Consider the following 14,402-nt stretch of genomic DNA (forward strand, 5'->3'; position numbering starts at 1 on the left):
GAGCTATATAAACACAAGACCTAAACAAGAGGAGAAATATACATATCACAAAATTGACCTTAAATTTGTATCAATAAATGAAAATCCATTCCAAAATAAGGTGTTCATTTCTATACCATAATTCCATTTTTACCTTTAAAGAGATTGGTTGTGGTCATTAACCATTTATAACCAACCCCATTTAAATGAAAACAAACATTTATAAACAATATTTGGAAATTTGGGTGTCATTCTTTCCAAACTGCTTCCTGCTGGTAGGGGGCGCCTTCTTGGGGATCCTAAGAAGATGCAGAAATCCTGGATGTAGTCTGCAAGGCTGCCTTGTCCCAGCTGGTTTGAATAATGGATCACCTGTTTTAGGGTGTCTTGCTTGATCAAACAATGTTAGTCTGGAAGGAATCCACAGCTTTTAATTTTCTATGGAAACAAAAATAAAAATTCTTTTCCCCAGTAACCTGTCCATAAGACTTAAAATTTGAAGTCAACACATTTTTAAAATAAATATGTTGGATTAATTTAGCAGCATTAATAATCAAGTGTTTTTCAGCAATTTTTGTTCCTTCCTTAGCAATTGCTGTTCCTTCCACAGCAAGTTCTCAGAAAAGGTTTGCACCTCTGTGAGGGAGAGAGACTGTGCAGGTTAGTTGGGTTCCAAAGGTTTGTGCAAGATATTGTATGTCACTGGGTGAGGCTTTAAGTAGCTGTGGTTGCTAAAGTGAAGAAGTTTAGCTTTTGATTTGGTCTTTTGTCTCTATAGGTTTGGTAATCTTGCTGCCAGATATTGGCCTTGGGTGAAAATCAGAGTTCTCATTCAGAACATTCCATGACATTAGCTCAGTTTAGTGTCAGCTGCTGAATTTAGTGACTCACCCTTACTGAAATAGAAACCACTTGATTTATGGTATATTTTATTAAAAACATTCACATTCTTGTACTATACATAAGAGGTAAGATGTGTCTACCTTGTACATTTAGCCAATGTTAACAGTGTTGTGCCAGAAATTACATAGCACAAAAGTGTAGGTCAAAAGGACATTAAGTCACTGTAGCATTAAAATCAAGTTTATCAAAGTGGAACAAGGAAACATCATCAGAAAAGAAGTGGAAAATATCTATAATAGACATTTAAAAGAAACAGCAATCGCTCAAAGCTGATGGGAATGGACACTAGGAGTGGTGGATGAATAAAACCATTGTCATGGAAATGAAATAGCAGATTTGCCTGGAAGTTTCCAAGGGCCCCAGTGAGATTAGTTTCCCTCATTAATTTAAGCAACGATCCTGGCTACCACCTACGTCTAAAGATAATACTTATTTGCTTAGCCTTGTCTTTGACTTCAGTTATCAGAAGTTTTCCCCCAGTCTCATGAGCAGGAGCCATACTGATGATGAGTGATTGATAGGCAGATCCCCTGGCTAAAACTGCCTTTTTACTCAACTGGGGCATTTACTGTGCTGTCATAGAACTTACTCTGAAGTTGGACCTGTCCAATGATTTTCCTGATGGCTCTGTTCCTTTATCTTCATATTATTTTCCTTTCTTTTCTCTTCCTTTGGAACTTCCACCTTTTTTTATAGAAGAAGCCATAATAAAGAACTAGTGTTGAAACCATAATTGAAATATTTGAGTCACCATCAAACATCTGAATGGAGTGAATATAGGGATCATGTCTGTCTTGCTGCTCACTGCCATTTCTTACTATTTCCTGTGTTTAAATATTTGTGTACTATGTTTATTTTATGGAGATGATATATGTTTATTTTTTAATAAAAATATATTCAATTTGCAAAAAAAAGTCTGGTTTCTTTCCAAATAATGCCAGAACCTCAGGGAAAATTGCGTATCTTTTTTCTTACTTAATACGTGAGATATTTTTATTAATTTACATTGTGTTTGTGTGTATGTGGGTCATATGCCACAGCGTCCATGTGGAAGTTAGAGGACAGCTTGAGGCTGTTGATTCTTCTACTATGTGGGATTGAACTCAGGCTGGCCAATTTGGCTGCAGGTACATTTACCACTGACCCATCTCTCTAGCCCCAACCTATTGTTTTTTTAATTATTATTAGTATCTGTAGAAATCTTACATCTTTAGCACATGTGTTTCTTGTACAAATTGTTATTTTTAGGTTGCTACAAGTAAAGCATTTGTTTTACATTATACTCTTATTATTCACCACAGTGTTAATGTGTAGGAGACAAATATCCAAGTTTTAGGATCTTAAAATGTGATCGTTTTGTAATATTTGTTTTCCTCATTTTCTGAAAGGTTCATGGCTACCCATTTCTAAGTGTTGAAGAGAACATAACTAACTTCAGAAAGCGTGAATACCTGTTCTATTTCTCGATATCTGTTCACACAGATTTATTATGATCACCAAAGAAAAACAAAAAGAGAAAAAGGTATGGTTTCACTGTCTTTACATTCCTAGGAATTACCAGGTAGCTCAGAGTAAATCTGAATGTTGGTTAATAGTTTGTACCATAGCTCATTGTGACCTAATCCAAATTGTTGACTGCCTCTGTTTATGACCCAGATGGCTTGATGAAATATGTAGGGTTGTTCCTATTTTTTAATATTTTGTTACATGTTGATTAAATATTTGTGAAAATGTTCACTGGCATGTTGTTGACATGACTTATATATTTATCTTTCCATGTGTATGTATTTGTTACCATGTGTTGTGAAATGCCCCCCATAGGTTCATGTGTTTAAATTACTGGGTCCTCAAGTGGTGACAACTTTTGGGATTGGCTTAGAAAATTTTAGGAGGAAGAGTTGAGATTCATTGGAAACAAGTGAGTCTGTGAATGTGGGCCTTGAGATTTTGTAGCTTGCCTCCACCTCCTGCTTACTCTTTGCTTCCTGATTGTGGATATAATGTAACCATTTGGTCTCCTGCTCCTGCCTTCCCACTGTTCTGGACTGCAACCCCTTGAACTGTTAGCCAACATTACCCTTGCTTAAGTTGCTTCTTATTAGATACTTTGTCAAAGCAACTTGAAGGTAACTACAATACCATGGTTCCTGTTATTGTGGTCATGTTTTTAGAACTGTTGTTTGTTTTATCAAGTTACCCGGATCACTGAAGTAGCACATATAACCATTGCTCCCAGGGGAAATACAGGGCCAGTTTCTGATGAGTCTTAGAGGACATGGTTTTTTGTCAATTGATCAATATCTAACTTTTTTGGTTGTATGTTTTCCTTTATAAATACATTATTTAGTGTAGCAAACTAACCCATTAATTATGCATTCCCATACTGAGCTCATAGATAATTTGATTCTAACTACTAACTATAATAAAAATTATAATACTGTATTTCCTCCCTCAGTGATACTGTAAAATTTTGTACTTAAGTCTGGGAAGTATTCAAGTACTGTTCTTAGTACAACAAAGTCATAAAAAGTTAAATTAAAAACTAAAAACCTCAAAATAAAACAGCCGTGGCAACAAATAGGTTATTTTGGCCACTTATTTACACAAGAGTCAGAATAAGAAACAGGAGTAAAGGGCTAGAGACATGGCTCAGAGCTTAAGAGCACTGGCTGACTGTTCTTCCTAGAGGCCCTGAGTTAAATTCCCAGCAACATGGTGTCTCACAGCCATCTATTACAAGATCTGCTGACCTCTTTTGGCATGCAGGCATACATACATACATACATACATACATACATACATACATATATATATATATATATATATATATATTAAATAAAGCTTTAAGGAAAAAAAAAGGAGAAAACTTGAGATTAACTGATAATGCACCCATCAAATGACCTCTTTTTATTTTTTTCCTTTTAATATTTTACTTGTCATGAATGACACAAAAACATGTATTGATTTGGGGTTACCAATAAATTATAGTAAGTAAAGAGATTGACTCAAACAGAACTCATAAACAATTAAATTTGGGTATATTTATAAATATGTATATTAAGGTGACCCAGCGATTTCATGTAATGATTAAAGAAGATAAAGTTTAAATAATAAATGTCAATATAAAGCACAATTGCTAGAGTTAGATTAGTCTGAATGGCCCGATGCCTGAATGTACACCACGCTGCATTCCCCACTTTTGCGGCTAGCCACCCTTCGTGTGTTCCCATCAATCAGCCTTGTTACCTGAGTGGCTTGTTCTCTCTTGCCTTTGAGGAGACTTCCAAGGTCTGCTTTTCCTGTGTTTGCTAAGTGAGCTTTAAACATTTTGGGTGTCTCTTCCTTTGGCGGGCAAAGAAAGGCAGGTCTTGTTTGTGGAGGGATCATCTGTGGGCTCTTTCCTTTCAGGCTTAAAAGAACTCTGGAGACAAGAGAATGTTTTGAGTAGCTCTGTGACAGAAGCTGCAAATTCTCCCTAAAGAGTGGTCATTTCTCCCACCACTTTGACTTTCAGTTTTGGGGTGTATCTCATGAAGAAAATTGTAACTTACTCTATGTAACACAATTAGCCCTATCTTAAATTTTATAGATTAAAACCATCTTTCTTCACCCCTCCATATAGTATCTCACTCTAGTTCTATCTGGCTTGGGACTCTTGTCTTAGCCTTCTAAGTGCTGGGATTCTAAGTGTGCACCATCACATGTGGTCCTGCTGGGGCTTTACAGGTCGTACCTGGCTTTCTTCATGAGGAGCGTTTTACACGATGGGTAATGGCGCAGAATTTCTTGGAGAGTCTTTCTCTCCAGTATTAAAAGATTGGCAAACCCATGTGCCACCACATCAGCAGTTCGACGGTTTCCTCCCTCTTTTGCCAGGAGGCTGTGAGATAAAGAAAAACAGGTCTCCAGTCACCAGTTCGATAACACTCCGGTGACTTTTGTTTTAAATCTCAAAATTGCAAATTTAATTTTCAACTTGGTATTTTAAACTTGGTATCACATGATAAATTCTTAAGATGTTGACTTTCCTTCAACAGTAAATTCTTCCCAATGGGAAATACAGAATCTTCAGCAAACACTGTGTGTTTACCGCCTTTAATCCATGGTTCCTCTTAATTGTCAACTTGAGACGATCTAGAATCACCTGGAAAAGAGAGCCTATGAGACATTGTCTAGTGAGGGGATAATCTTGCTCATATTAATAGAGGTCAGAAGACTTGCTAATTGTGAGTGGCATCATTCTCTGAGCTGGGATTGTACTAAGAGTAGATGAAGAGGTATGTGCCACTATTCCTTGCTAAGAATAATTATAATGCTAAGAAAGGAGAGAGAAATGAATTGTGAAAAATGCTCGACTGAAGTTGTAGTACAGTTTATAATCTAAGCATTTGGGAGGCTGATGGAAAAGATCAGGTCAGCCTGGAATGCATAACAGTACACTGTCAAAGCAAAACATAACAAAACAAGAAACAATCACCAAAGCAGAAAGAAAAGGCTGGGGAAGGGACCTAAAGCAAACTTGGGCATTTCTCTGAACCTAACATTAAAGATGGGGGTTGGGGAGGGAAGGCTAAGGCTCTCCAAATCACTGAAGAGTGAAATTACCCCTCCAAGACATAGCATACATGTTTAGAATCCTTTAATGTGACTGTGTTAATGCTTGTTTACTTTAGTCAATGACTGCTTTTTCCAGAGAAGACAAAAGAAACAAATGTTACTTCATCCATCTACATATCTATACAGCATTCTATGCATACATGAGTGTATATAATCTATTTACATAGCTGTAGCTAGCTGTCATCCATCACAGTATTCATGACAATAGTGTTTTTACTAACTCATCCATACAAGTTTCTATCTGCCTTCCTGCTCCTCTATTAAGTGGGAGGACATGGGTTGGATAAGGTAGTTTCAGCCACACTCCTGTGGTTTTTAATACAGAGTAATCCAATAGTTAGGCAGGGCAGAATGTCATTGGGGAGCTTAATCTGAACCCCAGAGAACCTCTGTGAGCATGCCAAATATATGAGAAGGAATGGAAATCACATATTTAAATGTCAGGGTATTTTGAGATTTCTCAAGCTTTAATTAAACTTGCCTACAGGTTGCAAGTTTGGAGTGCTTGATGAGTTTCTGAACAGAAGAAATAGTCTGTCTGCCAGATGGATTTTGCCCAAACTCTCTCAGCAATGTTTAAAATAGCATCTTTTTCTCTTCTCATCCACAAAATGCTTCCCCAGAATGTCACTGGTGAAAAGTTTTACTCATTAAATTGCTTAGAAAGAAGGCCCCTCCCTCAATAGCCACAGCACCTTGTAGAGTTTCCCGAAAGCTCCATGCCAGAGGACAAATAACTGATGCTACAGTTAAATGTCCCCAGGTTAAAAAGATGCTTGAATTGAGCAATAGTAGAGGAAATGCTAGAATCTGTTCTAATCCTGGACCCATTACTTGTTGTGACCTTAGATAGCTTAAGGACTTTTTTTTTTTTTTTTTTTTTTTTTGATATTTCTGTTCATTCATGGAAGTTTTAAGTCCCACAATGTATTCAAGACAGTGAGAGGGAATAGAAGAGGCACATCATCAGATCATGATATCATTATGTGAGAAGGCTGCAGGATTAGGAACCAAATCATCATTTTAGATACGCATTTATGAACATATTACTAGTCGATTTTGCTGAAAACAGAACCCTCTTTTTATCTGCTACAGGAAACTGGTTATCCTTAAAGGACTGGCTTTTTGTGCTCTTGTGATATTCAGTCATGAAAAAGGCAAAATCTCTTAATGAATTCTCACCCCTAGTTTGTGATATGCAAAAAGACATAAAGTGGCCTTCAGAGATGGGTGCAGAAACTGAAGTAGTTCTTGTGAGCTTATCAAAGAGACAGTGTGTTTAGAGAAACTGTGTGAAAGTCAGCTACCAACAGACACACAGACACCCCTGTTGTTTGAAACCTTTTCTTGACATTCATGTAGTAGAAAATCATTCCTAAATTGATACATTAATACTACTTGGAAGTAGTATAGCCTATTTAGGTGCTAATGAAGTGTCGAAGGCAGGGCCTTCATTAATAGATGGAGCTCCAGCTTGGCGTGGTGCTGCACACACCTTTAATCCCAGCACTAGGGAGGCAGACAGAGCAGTGAGTTCCAGGACAGTCTGTCTACATAGTGAGTTCAAGGTTAGCCAGGGCTACCTAGTGAGAGCTTGTCTCTCTCCACCCCACCCCACCCCCACCCCAAAAAAAGAAAAGAAAATTGCTTTCTAAAGATAGCCAGCATGAATAAATATATGACACTGAGAACACTTGAGGTGATAGTAAGAAAAAAACAGGAAAAAAAAAAAATCAAAAAAACCAGTACCAGTATTTGGAGTATTTGATCCAGTCTCATCTCAGCTGTGTTATACCTGGATATTTTAGATGTTTATCAAAGGTCTTTCATGGGGAAGAAAGTAAATGTGTAAAACAATAGACTGTGATTTTTATGAGTGATGCTGGTTATAAATAAACTTTTGAAAACTTATGAATGCCTTGGTTGTCAGTATTATCACTCTATTGAATTTTTTTCTTATTAAAGTATGTAGTTTTTAAGACTTTTTTCCTGACAGTATTATGACAGTATTTCCTGACAGTATTTTTTTAGCGTGGGTAGATGGGAGTGTCCTGGTATGTTACCATACAGCTGACACATACTATTTTTCTTTATTATCTTAGTAGTTTCATGCTATATATGTATCATAACCAACCTATTGCCTAAGAGAAACATGTAAGATAATGTAATTACAGCCACTTTTACAAGTTTATAATGTATTTTTCTATCTTGTTTTATGTGCATGTTATATAGCATTCAAAAGAATTTTCTTCTTGATTGAGAAAAGGATACAAAATGCAAAATCCACAGTTTTGATAACTGAAAACAGCCAATTGTTTGTCTTGTCTTTCTTGGGCTTTTAATTAGCTGATGAATGAATACATTAGACCCGTCTGGGTTTCAGTTGGAATTTTACATAGCTTGCATATTAATTTTTGGTTGTTTGCTGATTCTATTAACTCATAGCATTATTTTAATAAATGTTATAATACCAACCTAAAAAAAAATAAAGATAGCCAACATGCTTTCTCTGTCATATGACACAGTGGCCATCTAATGATTCAAGAAAACAGTCTCAGCCGAAGCCACAACTTAGACCTCACTGCTTGGGAAGAACTTCAGAGAACTGAGAGTCAAATGATTTCTTTTCCTCAAAAGGTATTTAGGTTAGTATTTTGTAACAATAACAGAAAACAGATTAAGATGAGTATTTACATATACATATAGTACATATCCTAGCATCTTAAAATATGTGCTATGATCTTGTATGTAATAGCATGACTGAATTGAGAGGTTGTGAAAATTTGGCTAAAGGAAAAGATTTCTGATCAAACAACAATTAATTCAAAAACAAACACACAATGTATCAAACATATGACTTCACTGGTCATTCCATACAACATTGACAAGTGCTTTCCAGAAACATCTGCTAGAGTCAATATAATTGCGTCTTATGAATTAGCATGTTAACCATTTATGCATCTATTAAAACATAAGGAGTTAATATTAGAAAACAAAGACCTAAATATTTTTCTGCCATCATTACTTAGTTTCTAAGAATCAAATTAGTATTCTCTTTCAGTTGCATTGGAATGTTTTATTTCAAAATACCTATTTCAGTTGCATAACAATACTTTAAAATTTTTAAATTTAAATTTGAAACAAGCTTGTTTTACATGTCAATCCCAGTTCCTGCACCATCCCATCCTCCCCTGTTCCCTTCACCAACCCCAATCCCATCTCCTTTCTGATCCTCAGGGAGCAGAGTTCCATGAGGAGTCTGCAAAATCTGTCATATATTTGGAGCAGGGCTAGGTCCTCCCCCATGTGTCTAAGCTGACAGAGTATCCCTCTCTGTGGAATGGGCTCCCAAAGTCTATTTTTTATACTAGGGATAAATACTGATCCATTACTAGAGGTCCCATAGACTGCCCAGTCCTCCTGACTAACACTCACATTCAGGGGGTCTGGGTTTTCCCAACTGTCAGAATGGAGTCCATGAGCTCCCCCCTGGTTCAGGTCAGCAGTTAGTATGGATTTCTCCAGCCTGGTCTTGACCCCATTGCTCATCCATCACTCCTCCCTCTCTGCAACAGGATTCCAGGAGTTTGGCTCAGTGTTTAGCTGTGGCTGTCTGCTTCTGCTTCCATCAGTTACTACATGAAGGCTCTAGGATGGCATATAAGGTAGTCATCCATCTCCTTATAGCAGCAGGGTATTTAAGGTGGCCTCTCCACTATTGCTTAGATTGTTAGTTGGGTTCATCCTTGTAGATCTCTGGACTACAGTGCCAGCTTTCTCTTAAAACCTATAATGGCTCCCTCTATTATGATATCTCTTTTCTTGCTCTTTGCCTGACTCAATCTTCCTGCTCCCTCTTGCCCACCTCTCCCCTCCTCTTCCTCCTAACTCATAACTCCCTTTCGCCTCCCCCCATTATCGCAATTTGCTTAGGAGATTTCCCCCTTCTCCAGAGGACCATGTATGTCTCTCTTTAGGTCCTCCTTGTTTCCTAGCTTTTCTGGCAGTGTGGATTGTAGGCTGGTAATCCTTTGTTTTATGTCTAAAAACCATATATGAGTGAGTACACACCATGTTTGTCTTTTTGTGACCTCCGAATGGTTTCTTTTAGTTCCATCCATTTGCCTTCACATTTCAAGATCCCTTTTTTTTTTTTTTTTTTTTTTTTTGGCTGAGTAGTACTCTATTTTGTAAATGTGCCTGCCACATTTTCTCTATCCATTCTTCAGTTGAGGGGCAATTAGGTTGTTTCCAGGTTCTGGCTATTAAAAACAATGCAGCTATGAACATAGTTGAACAGATGTCTTTGTTGTATGAATGTGCATCTTTTGGGTACATGCCTAAGAGTGGAATTGCTGAATCTTGAGGTAGACTGATTCCCATTTTCCTGAGGAACTGCTATACTGATTTCCAAAAGGCTGTACCAGTTTGTACTCCCACCAGCAGTGGAGGAGTGTACCCTTTTCCCCACATCTTCCCAAGCATAAACTGTCATTGATGTTTTTTATTTTAGCCATTCTGACAGGAGTAAGATGGTATTTCAGAGTTGTTTTGATTTGCATTTCCCTGATGGCTAAGGATGTTGAATACTTTCTTAAGTGTCTTCCAGAAGTTTTAGATTCCTTTATTGAGACTTTTCTATTTAGTTCTGTATACCACTTTTTAATTGGACTATTTGGTGTTTGCTAACTAGCTTCTTGAATTCTTTATATATTTTGGAAATCAGCCCTCTGTCAGAAGTGGGATTGGTCGATATCTTTTCCCATTCTGTGGCTGCCCTTTTGTCTTGTTGACTGTGTCCTTTGCCTTACTTCTGTAAGGCTTTTCAATTTCAGGAGGTCCATTTTATTAATTGTTGAACTTAGTGTCTGTGCTACTGGTGTTATGTTCAGGAAGCAGTCTCCTGTACCAATTAGTTCAAGGGTACCTCCCACTTTCTCTTCCAAGAGGTTCAGTGTGACTGGATTTATGTTGAGATCCTTGCCATTTTTACTACCTATCCAAGAGCATGGAAGATCTTTCTATTTTCTGGTATCTTCTTTAATTTCTTTCTTGAAAGACTCAAAGTTCTTATTATATAGGTTTTCCACTTGTTTGGTTAGTATTACCCCAAGATATTTTATGTTGTTGTGGCTATTGTAAAGGGTGAGGTTTCTCTGATTTCTTTCTCAGCCCCTTTATTGTCTGTATATAGTAGGGCTACTAATTTTATTTTATTTTATTTTTGAATTAAGCTTGTGTCCTGCCACTTTGCTGAAGGTGTTTATCAGCTGTAGGAGTTCTCTTGTGGAATTTTTCCAGTCACTTATATAAGCTATCATATCATCTGCAAATAGTGAAAGTTTGACTTCTTCCTTTCCAATTTATATCTTCTTGATCACCTTTTTTTTTTTTTAATTTCTCTAGGTAGAACTTCAAGTACAATATTAAAGAGATATGGAGAGAGTGAACAGCCTTGTCTTGTTCTTGATTTTAGAGGAAATGTGTTCAATTTCACTCCATTTATTTTGATTTTGGCTGTTGGTTTGCTGCATATTGAATTTATTATGTTTAGGTATGTTCCTATTATCCCTGATCTCTCCAATACCTTAATCATGAAGGGGCATTGGATTTTGTCAAAGGCCTTTCAGCATCCAGTGAGATGATCATGTGGGTTTTCTTTTTCAGTTTGTTTGTATGGTGGATTAAATTGATGGATTTTTGCACGTTGAACCATCCCTGGATGATTTCTGTGATATGTTCTTGATTTGCCAGTATTTTATTGAGTATATTTGCATCAATATTCATGAGGGATATTGGTCTATAGTTCTCTTTCTTAGTACAGTGCAGTTGGAGACCCCTGAATTTGTGCATTGTACTACACAGCTCTCTCTAACAGAGTAACTATATTTAGTAGAACTCACAGGAGATAACAGAGTATAAAAGCATAAGTGATGAATGTAGAAACAGAAGAAAAACAATGGGAACATGAGTGAAATTTATTTAAAGGTTAAATTTTGCTTTTGGATGGTTAAATTTGGCATTCAGTAATTTAAACTATAAAAGTAAATGTTCTGAAGATAGTTAGAAATGTCTCCTGAAGGACTTTATAGAGGGCACTTTATGAAGTGTTGGAAGGAGCCATATTCTCTGAGTAAATAGATACCAGAGAGAGTATAGAAAAGAATATCAGTGCTAGCTATATATTGTTTTCAGACACATTTTAGTAAGGCTATCATGCTAGATGGAGCAGAGTCATTCAGTACAGTGCATTCCAGAAAGCCCACCCTTGAGTATGCTAGGCAAGGGATGTACTTTGGAACTACATATTCCATATTGAGCTTTGATAAGTAGGTCAAGATGTGTGAGATCATATATATAAGTAATTGTTGTTTGGCATGCAGCCCTCCAGGAAAAGATACAGAGCTCACTGTGTAAGTTACAAACAAGAAAAACAGACATAAATTATATATATATATATATATATATATATATACACACACACACACATATATATATATATATATATATATATATATATATATATATATGCCATACACCATAATGAGCTGGTTCTGACATTACAAAATGATTAGCATAGGTCCTCTAATTATTTGTGGCTAGGAGAAAAGTTCACATGAAGCAAATAGTAATATTATTGATGATAGTAGCATCCCAAATTAACATTACCCAGTGTTTACTTTTAGCCAGAGAGTTTTGTAAGTTGTTTTTATATATTAATCTAACTAATTCCTTATAACCTGTAAGAAAATTGTGCATCACTGTGGCTGAATTTAGCAGAGGAAAGTGAGCAGTTTCAGACAACGACTTACCACAAATCTTGGCATGGGGTGTAAATCTAGTCAGCTCACCAAGACAACTCAGAACCATTAATGCTTTGATAACTACAGGAAATAGAAATGTTTCTAAAATAAAGACATTTCTAGTCTGACATGTATTTTTTCGTGTAGAATTATTTCTTACAATAGAAATAAAACTAATTCTGAATGTTGTATGTGAGGAAAGCATCATCTCCAAAGTTGAGAAAGAAACTAAAACTTCAAATATTTGTTCTCATTAAGCAAATTTCCAGCTGGGCTATATTTGGGGACAGGAGCTCAGATCACCTTTGTGGACTGTTCCTGGGACTTTGTCAATCTTGTAAGGAAACACTTTGTTCCCTGACAACTTTCCAACTTGACTAAGAATAAATTCTCACAAAACTTTTGCTGGTGAGCAAACAACAGAGGATGTTCTGGGGTCAACTCTGCCTGGCTATCTTGCTCTTTGCAGATACTTTGATATTCATCAAGTACTTGCTAAAATGACAAGCACATGGTAGCCTAGATTAAAAAAAAAAATATATATATATATATATATATATATATATATATATATATATATAGAAGAATTCCTGTGCACTTGAATTTTTAACAAAGTTGGCTAGTTTAGATTTCACAGCTGTCAACTATCTGGTTCAGTTTTCTCTGCCAGCTCTTGATTTCAGAGTTGAATTGGCTGTAGCCAAGCAAACAAAGAATGAATCTGGGTAAATATCTAAGGAGGAGTACAGAGAAATAGAATAACATGTAGTATCACTTTGTGTCCTTTATATTAATGTCCCTTTAAGTATCAGAGGAATATTTTACAAGGGTACTTTGGTAATAAAACAGTTACCAATTGAGAATACATTAGCCTGTTCCTTTGGAATCATGGTGACTAAAAAAAGTTCTTTCTTTTTTTTTTTTTTTAAATAAAGCTTTTAATTTTAAAAGTGCTTTTATTTTCAAAACTAAGACCCAATATTTTTGTGCTTAATGATAACATTGGTAGGCTCTTGCCATGGTCTAGGATCCATTAAGTGCTTTGGGCCAGGAAGACATGAGGACCTGACTTTAGATTCCCAGCACCCACATTGAAAAACAAACAAACCAAAACTTGGCTGGGAGTGACTGTAACCCCAGCACTAAAGTACAGAGCTAAGCAGATCCTGAAAGCTCACTGGCTAACCAGCTTAGCTGAAAACACAAACTTCTGGTTCAGTGAAAGACCCTGTCTCAAGGCAGTCATGTGGAAAATGAACAAGGAAGATGCCCAATGTCCTGTTCTGGGCTCTGTATGAGCACACACAAGTACATGCACTTACACAATCATGTATATGTCATCACATACCACATACACACACACAGAGTTAAAAACCAAGATAAGAACTAATTTCAAGTCAAGGGTCTCTCCTTGTATGAAAATTCTAGTGATATTAAATTATATCATGGTTATTATTCTTAATCACACATTATGTCAGTAGACATTAGGAAAAGCTCAGGCTGTTTTGATAATGTATGTCAAGATCTGACTTGGAGATGAAGAGACCACTGAGTGGTGTAGAGCACTTCCTGCTCTTTCAGAGTTTGGTTTTCAGCACCCATGTCAGGTGACACATCACTACCTGTAACTCCAGCTCCAGAGAATCTGGTACCTTCTGGTCTCCATGGCACCTGTAAACTTGTGGCATACATGTATATAGACATAGTCACACATACACATAAAAAGAATTATGATTTTAGTATATATTCCAAATGGCAGTAAAGAGCCTACTTTAGTATTACATTGAGTTATTTGCAGAGAGATCTTGAGAATATTTGAACATGTGTGTAGGAAATGGTAGTGATTGCGTAATTGTTCATGGAAATATGATATGGCAAAAAATGTTCTGTACAGCTATAGACCACACTATGGGGAGTGTGGTAAAAGTGTAAGTACATTTTTTAAATTGGGGTTTTGTTCATGTTTGAGATTGGAAATGCAGGGTTTTGTTTCCTAGTATTAAGTATTCTTATCCTTGCTAACACACATACTTATTATCTGCCTTTCATAAAAAGAAGACAAAACTAGAAAAAAGAATAACAGATGTTTCAATTAAGCAT

The 14,402-nt window shown here is 36.4% G+C and overlaps 1 protein-coding gene across 1 annotated transcript in view; it reads right to left on the bottom strand.

The window, feature by feature from the left end:
- Positions 1-1,285: 1,285 nt before the first annotated feature.
- Positions 1,286-14,402, bottom strand: part of Cngb3 (cyclic nucleotide gated channel subunit beta 3) — a 174,275-nt gene continuing 161,158 nt past the window's right edge. Inside the window, exons 16-18 of the mRNA XM_051198109.1 lie at positions 4,616-4,762; positions 4,129-4,303; positions 1,286-1,438 (exon numbers count right to left, since the gene is read on the bottom strand). Coding sequence (XP_051054066.1) covers positions 1,286-1,438; positions 4,129-4,303; positions 4,616-4,762 — 475 coding nt within the window. The remainder of the gene's footprint in view (positions 1,439-4,128; positions 4,304-4,615; positions 4,763-14,402) is intronic.

The sequence above is a fragment of the Phodopus roborovskii genome, unplaced genomic scaffold (assembly GCF_943737965.1).
Source record: "Phodopus roborovskii unplaced genomic scaffold, PHOROB, whole genome shotgun sequence".
NCBI classification, from domain to species: domain Eukaryota; kingdom Metazoa; phylum Chordata; class Mammalia; order Rodentia; family Cricetidae; genus Phodopus; species Phodopus roborovskii.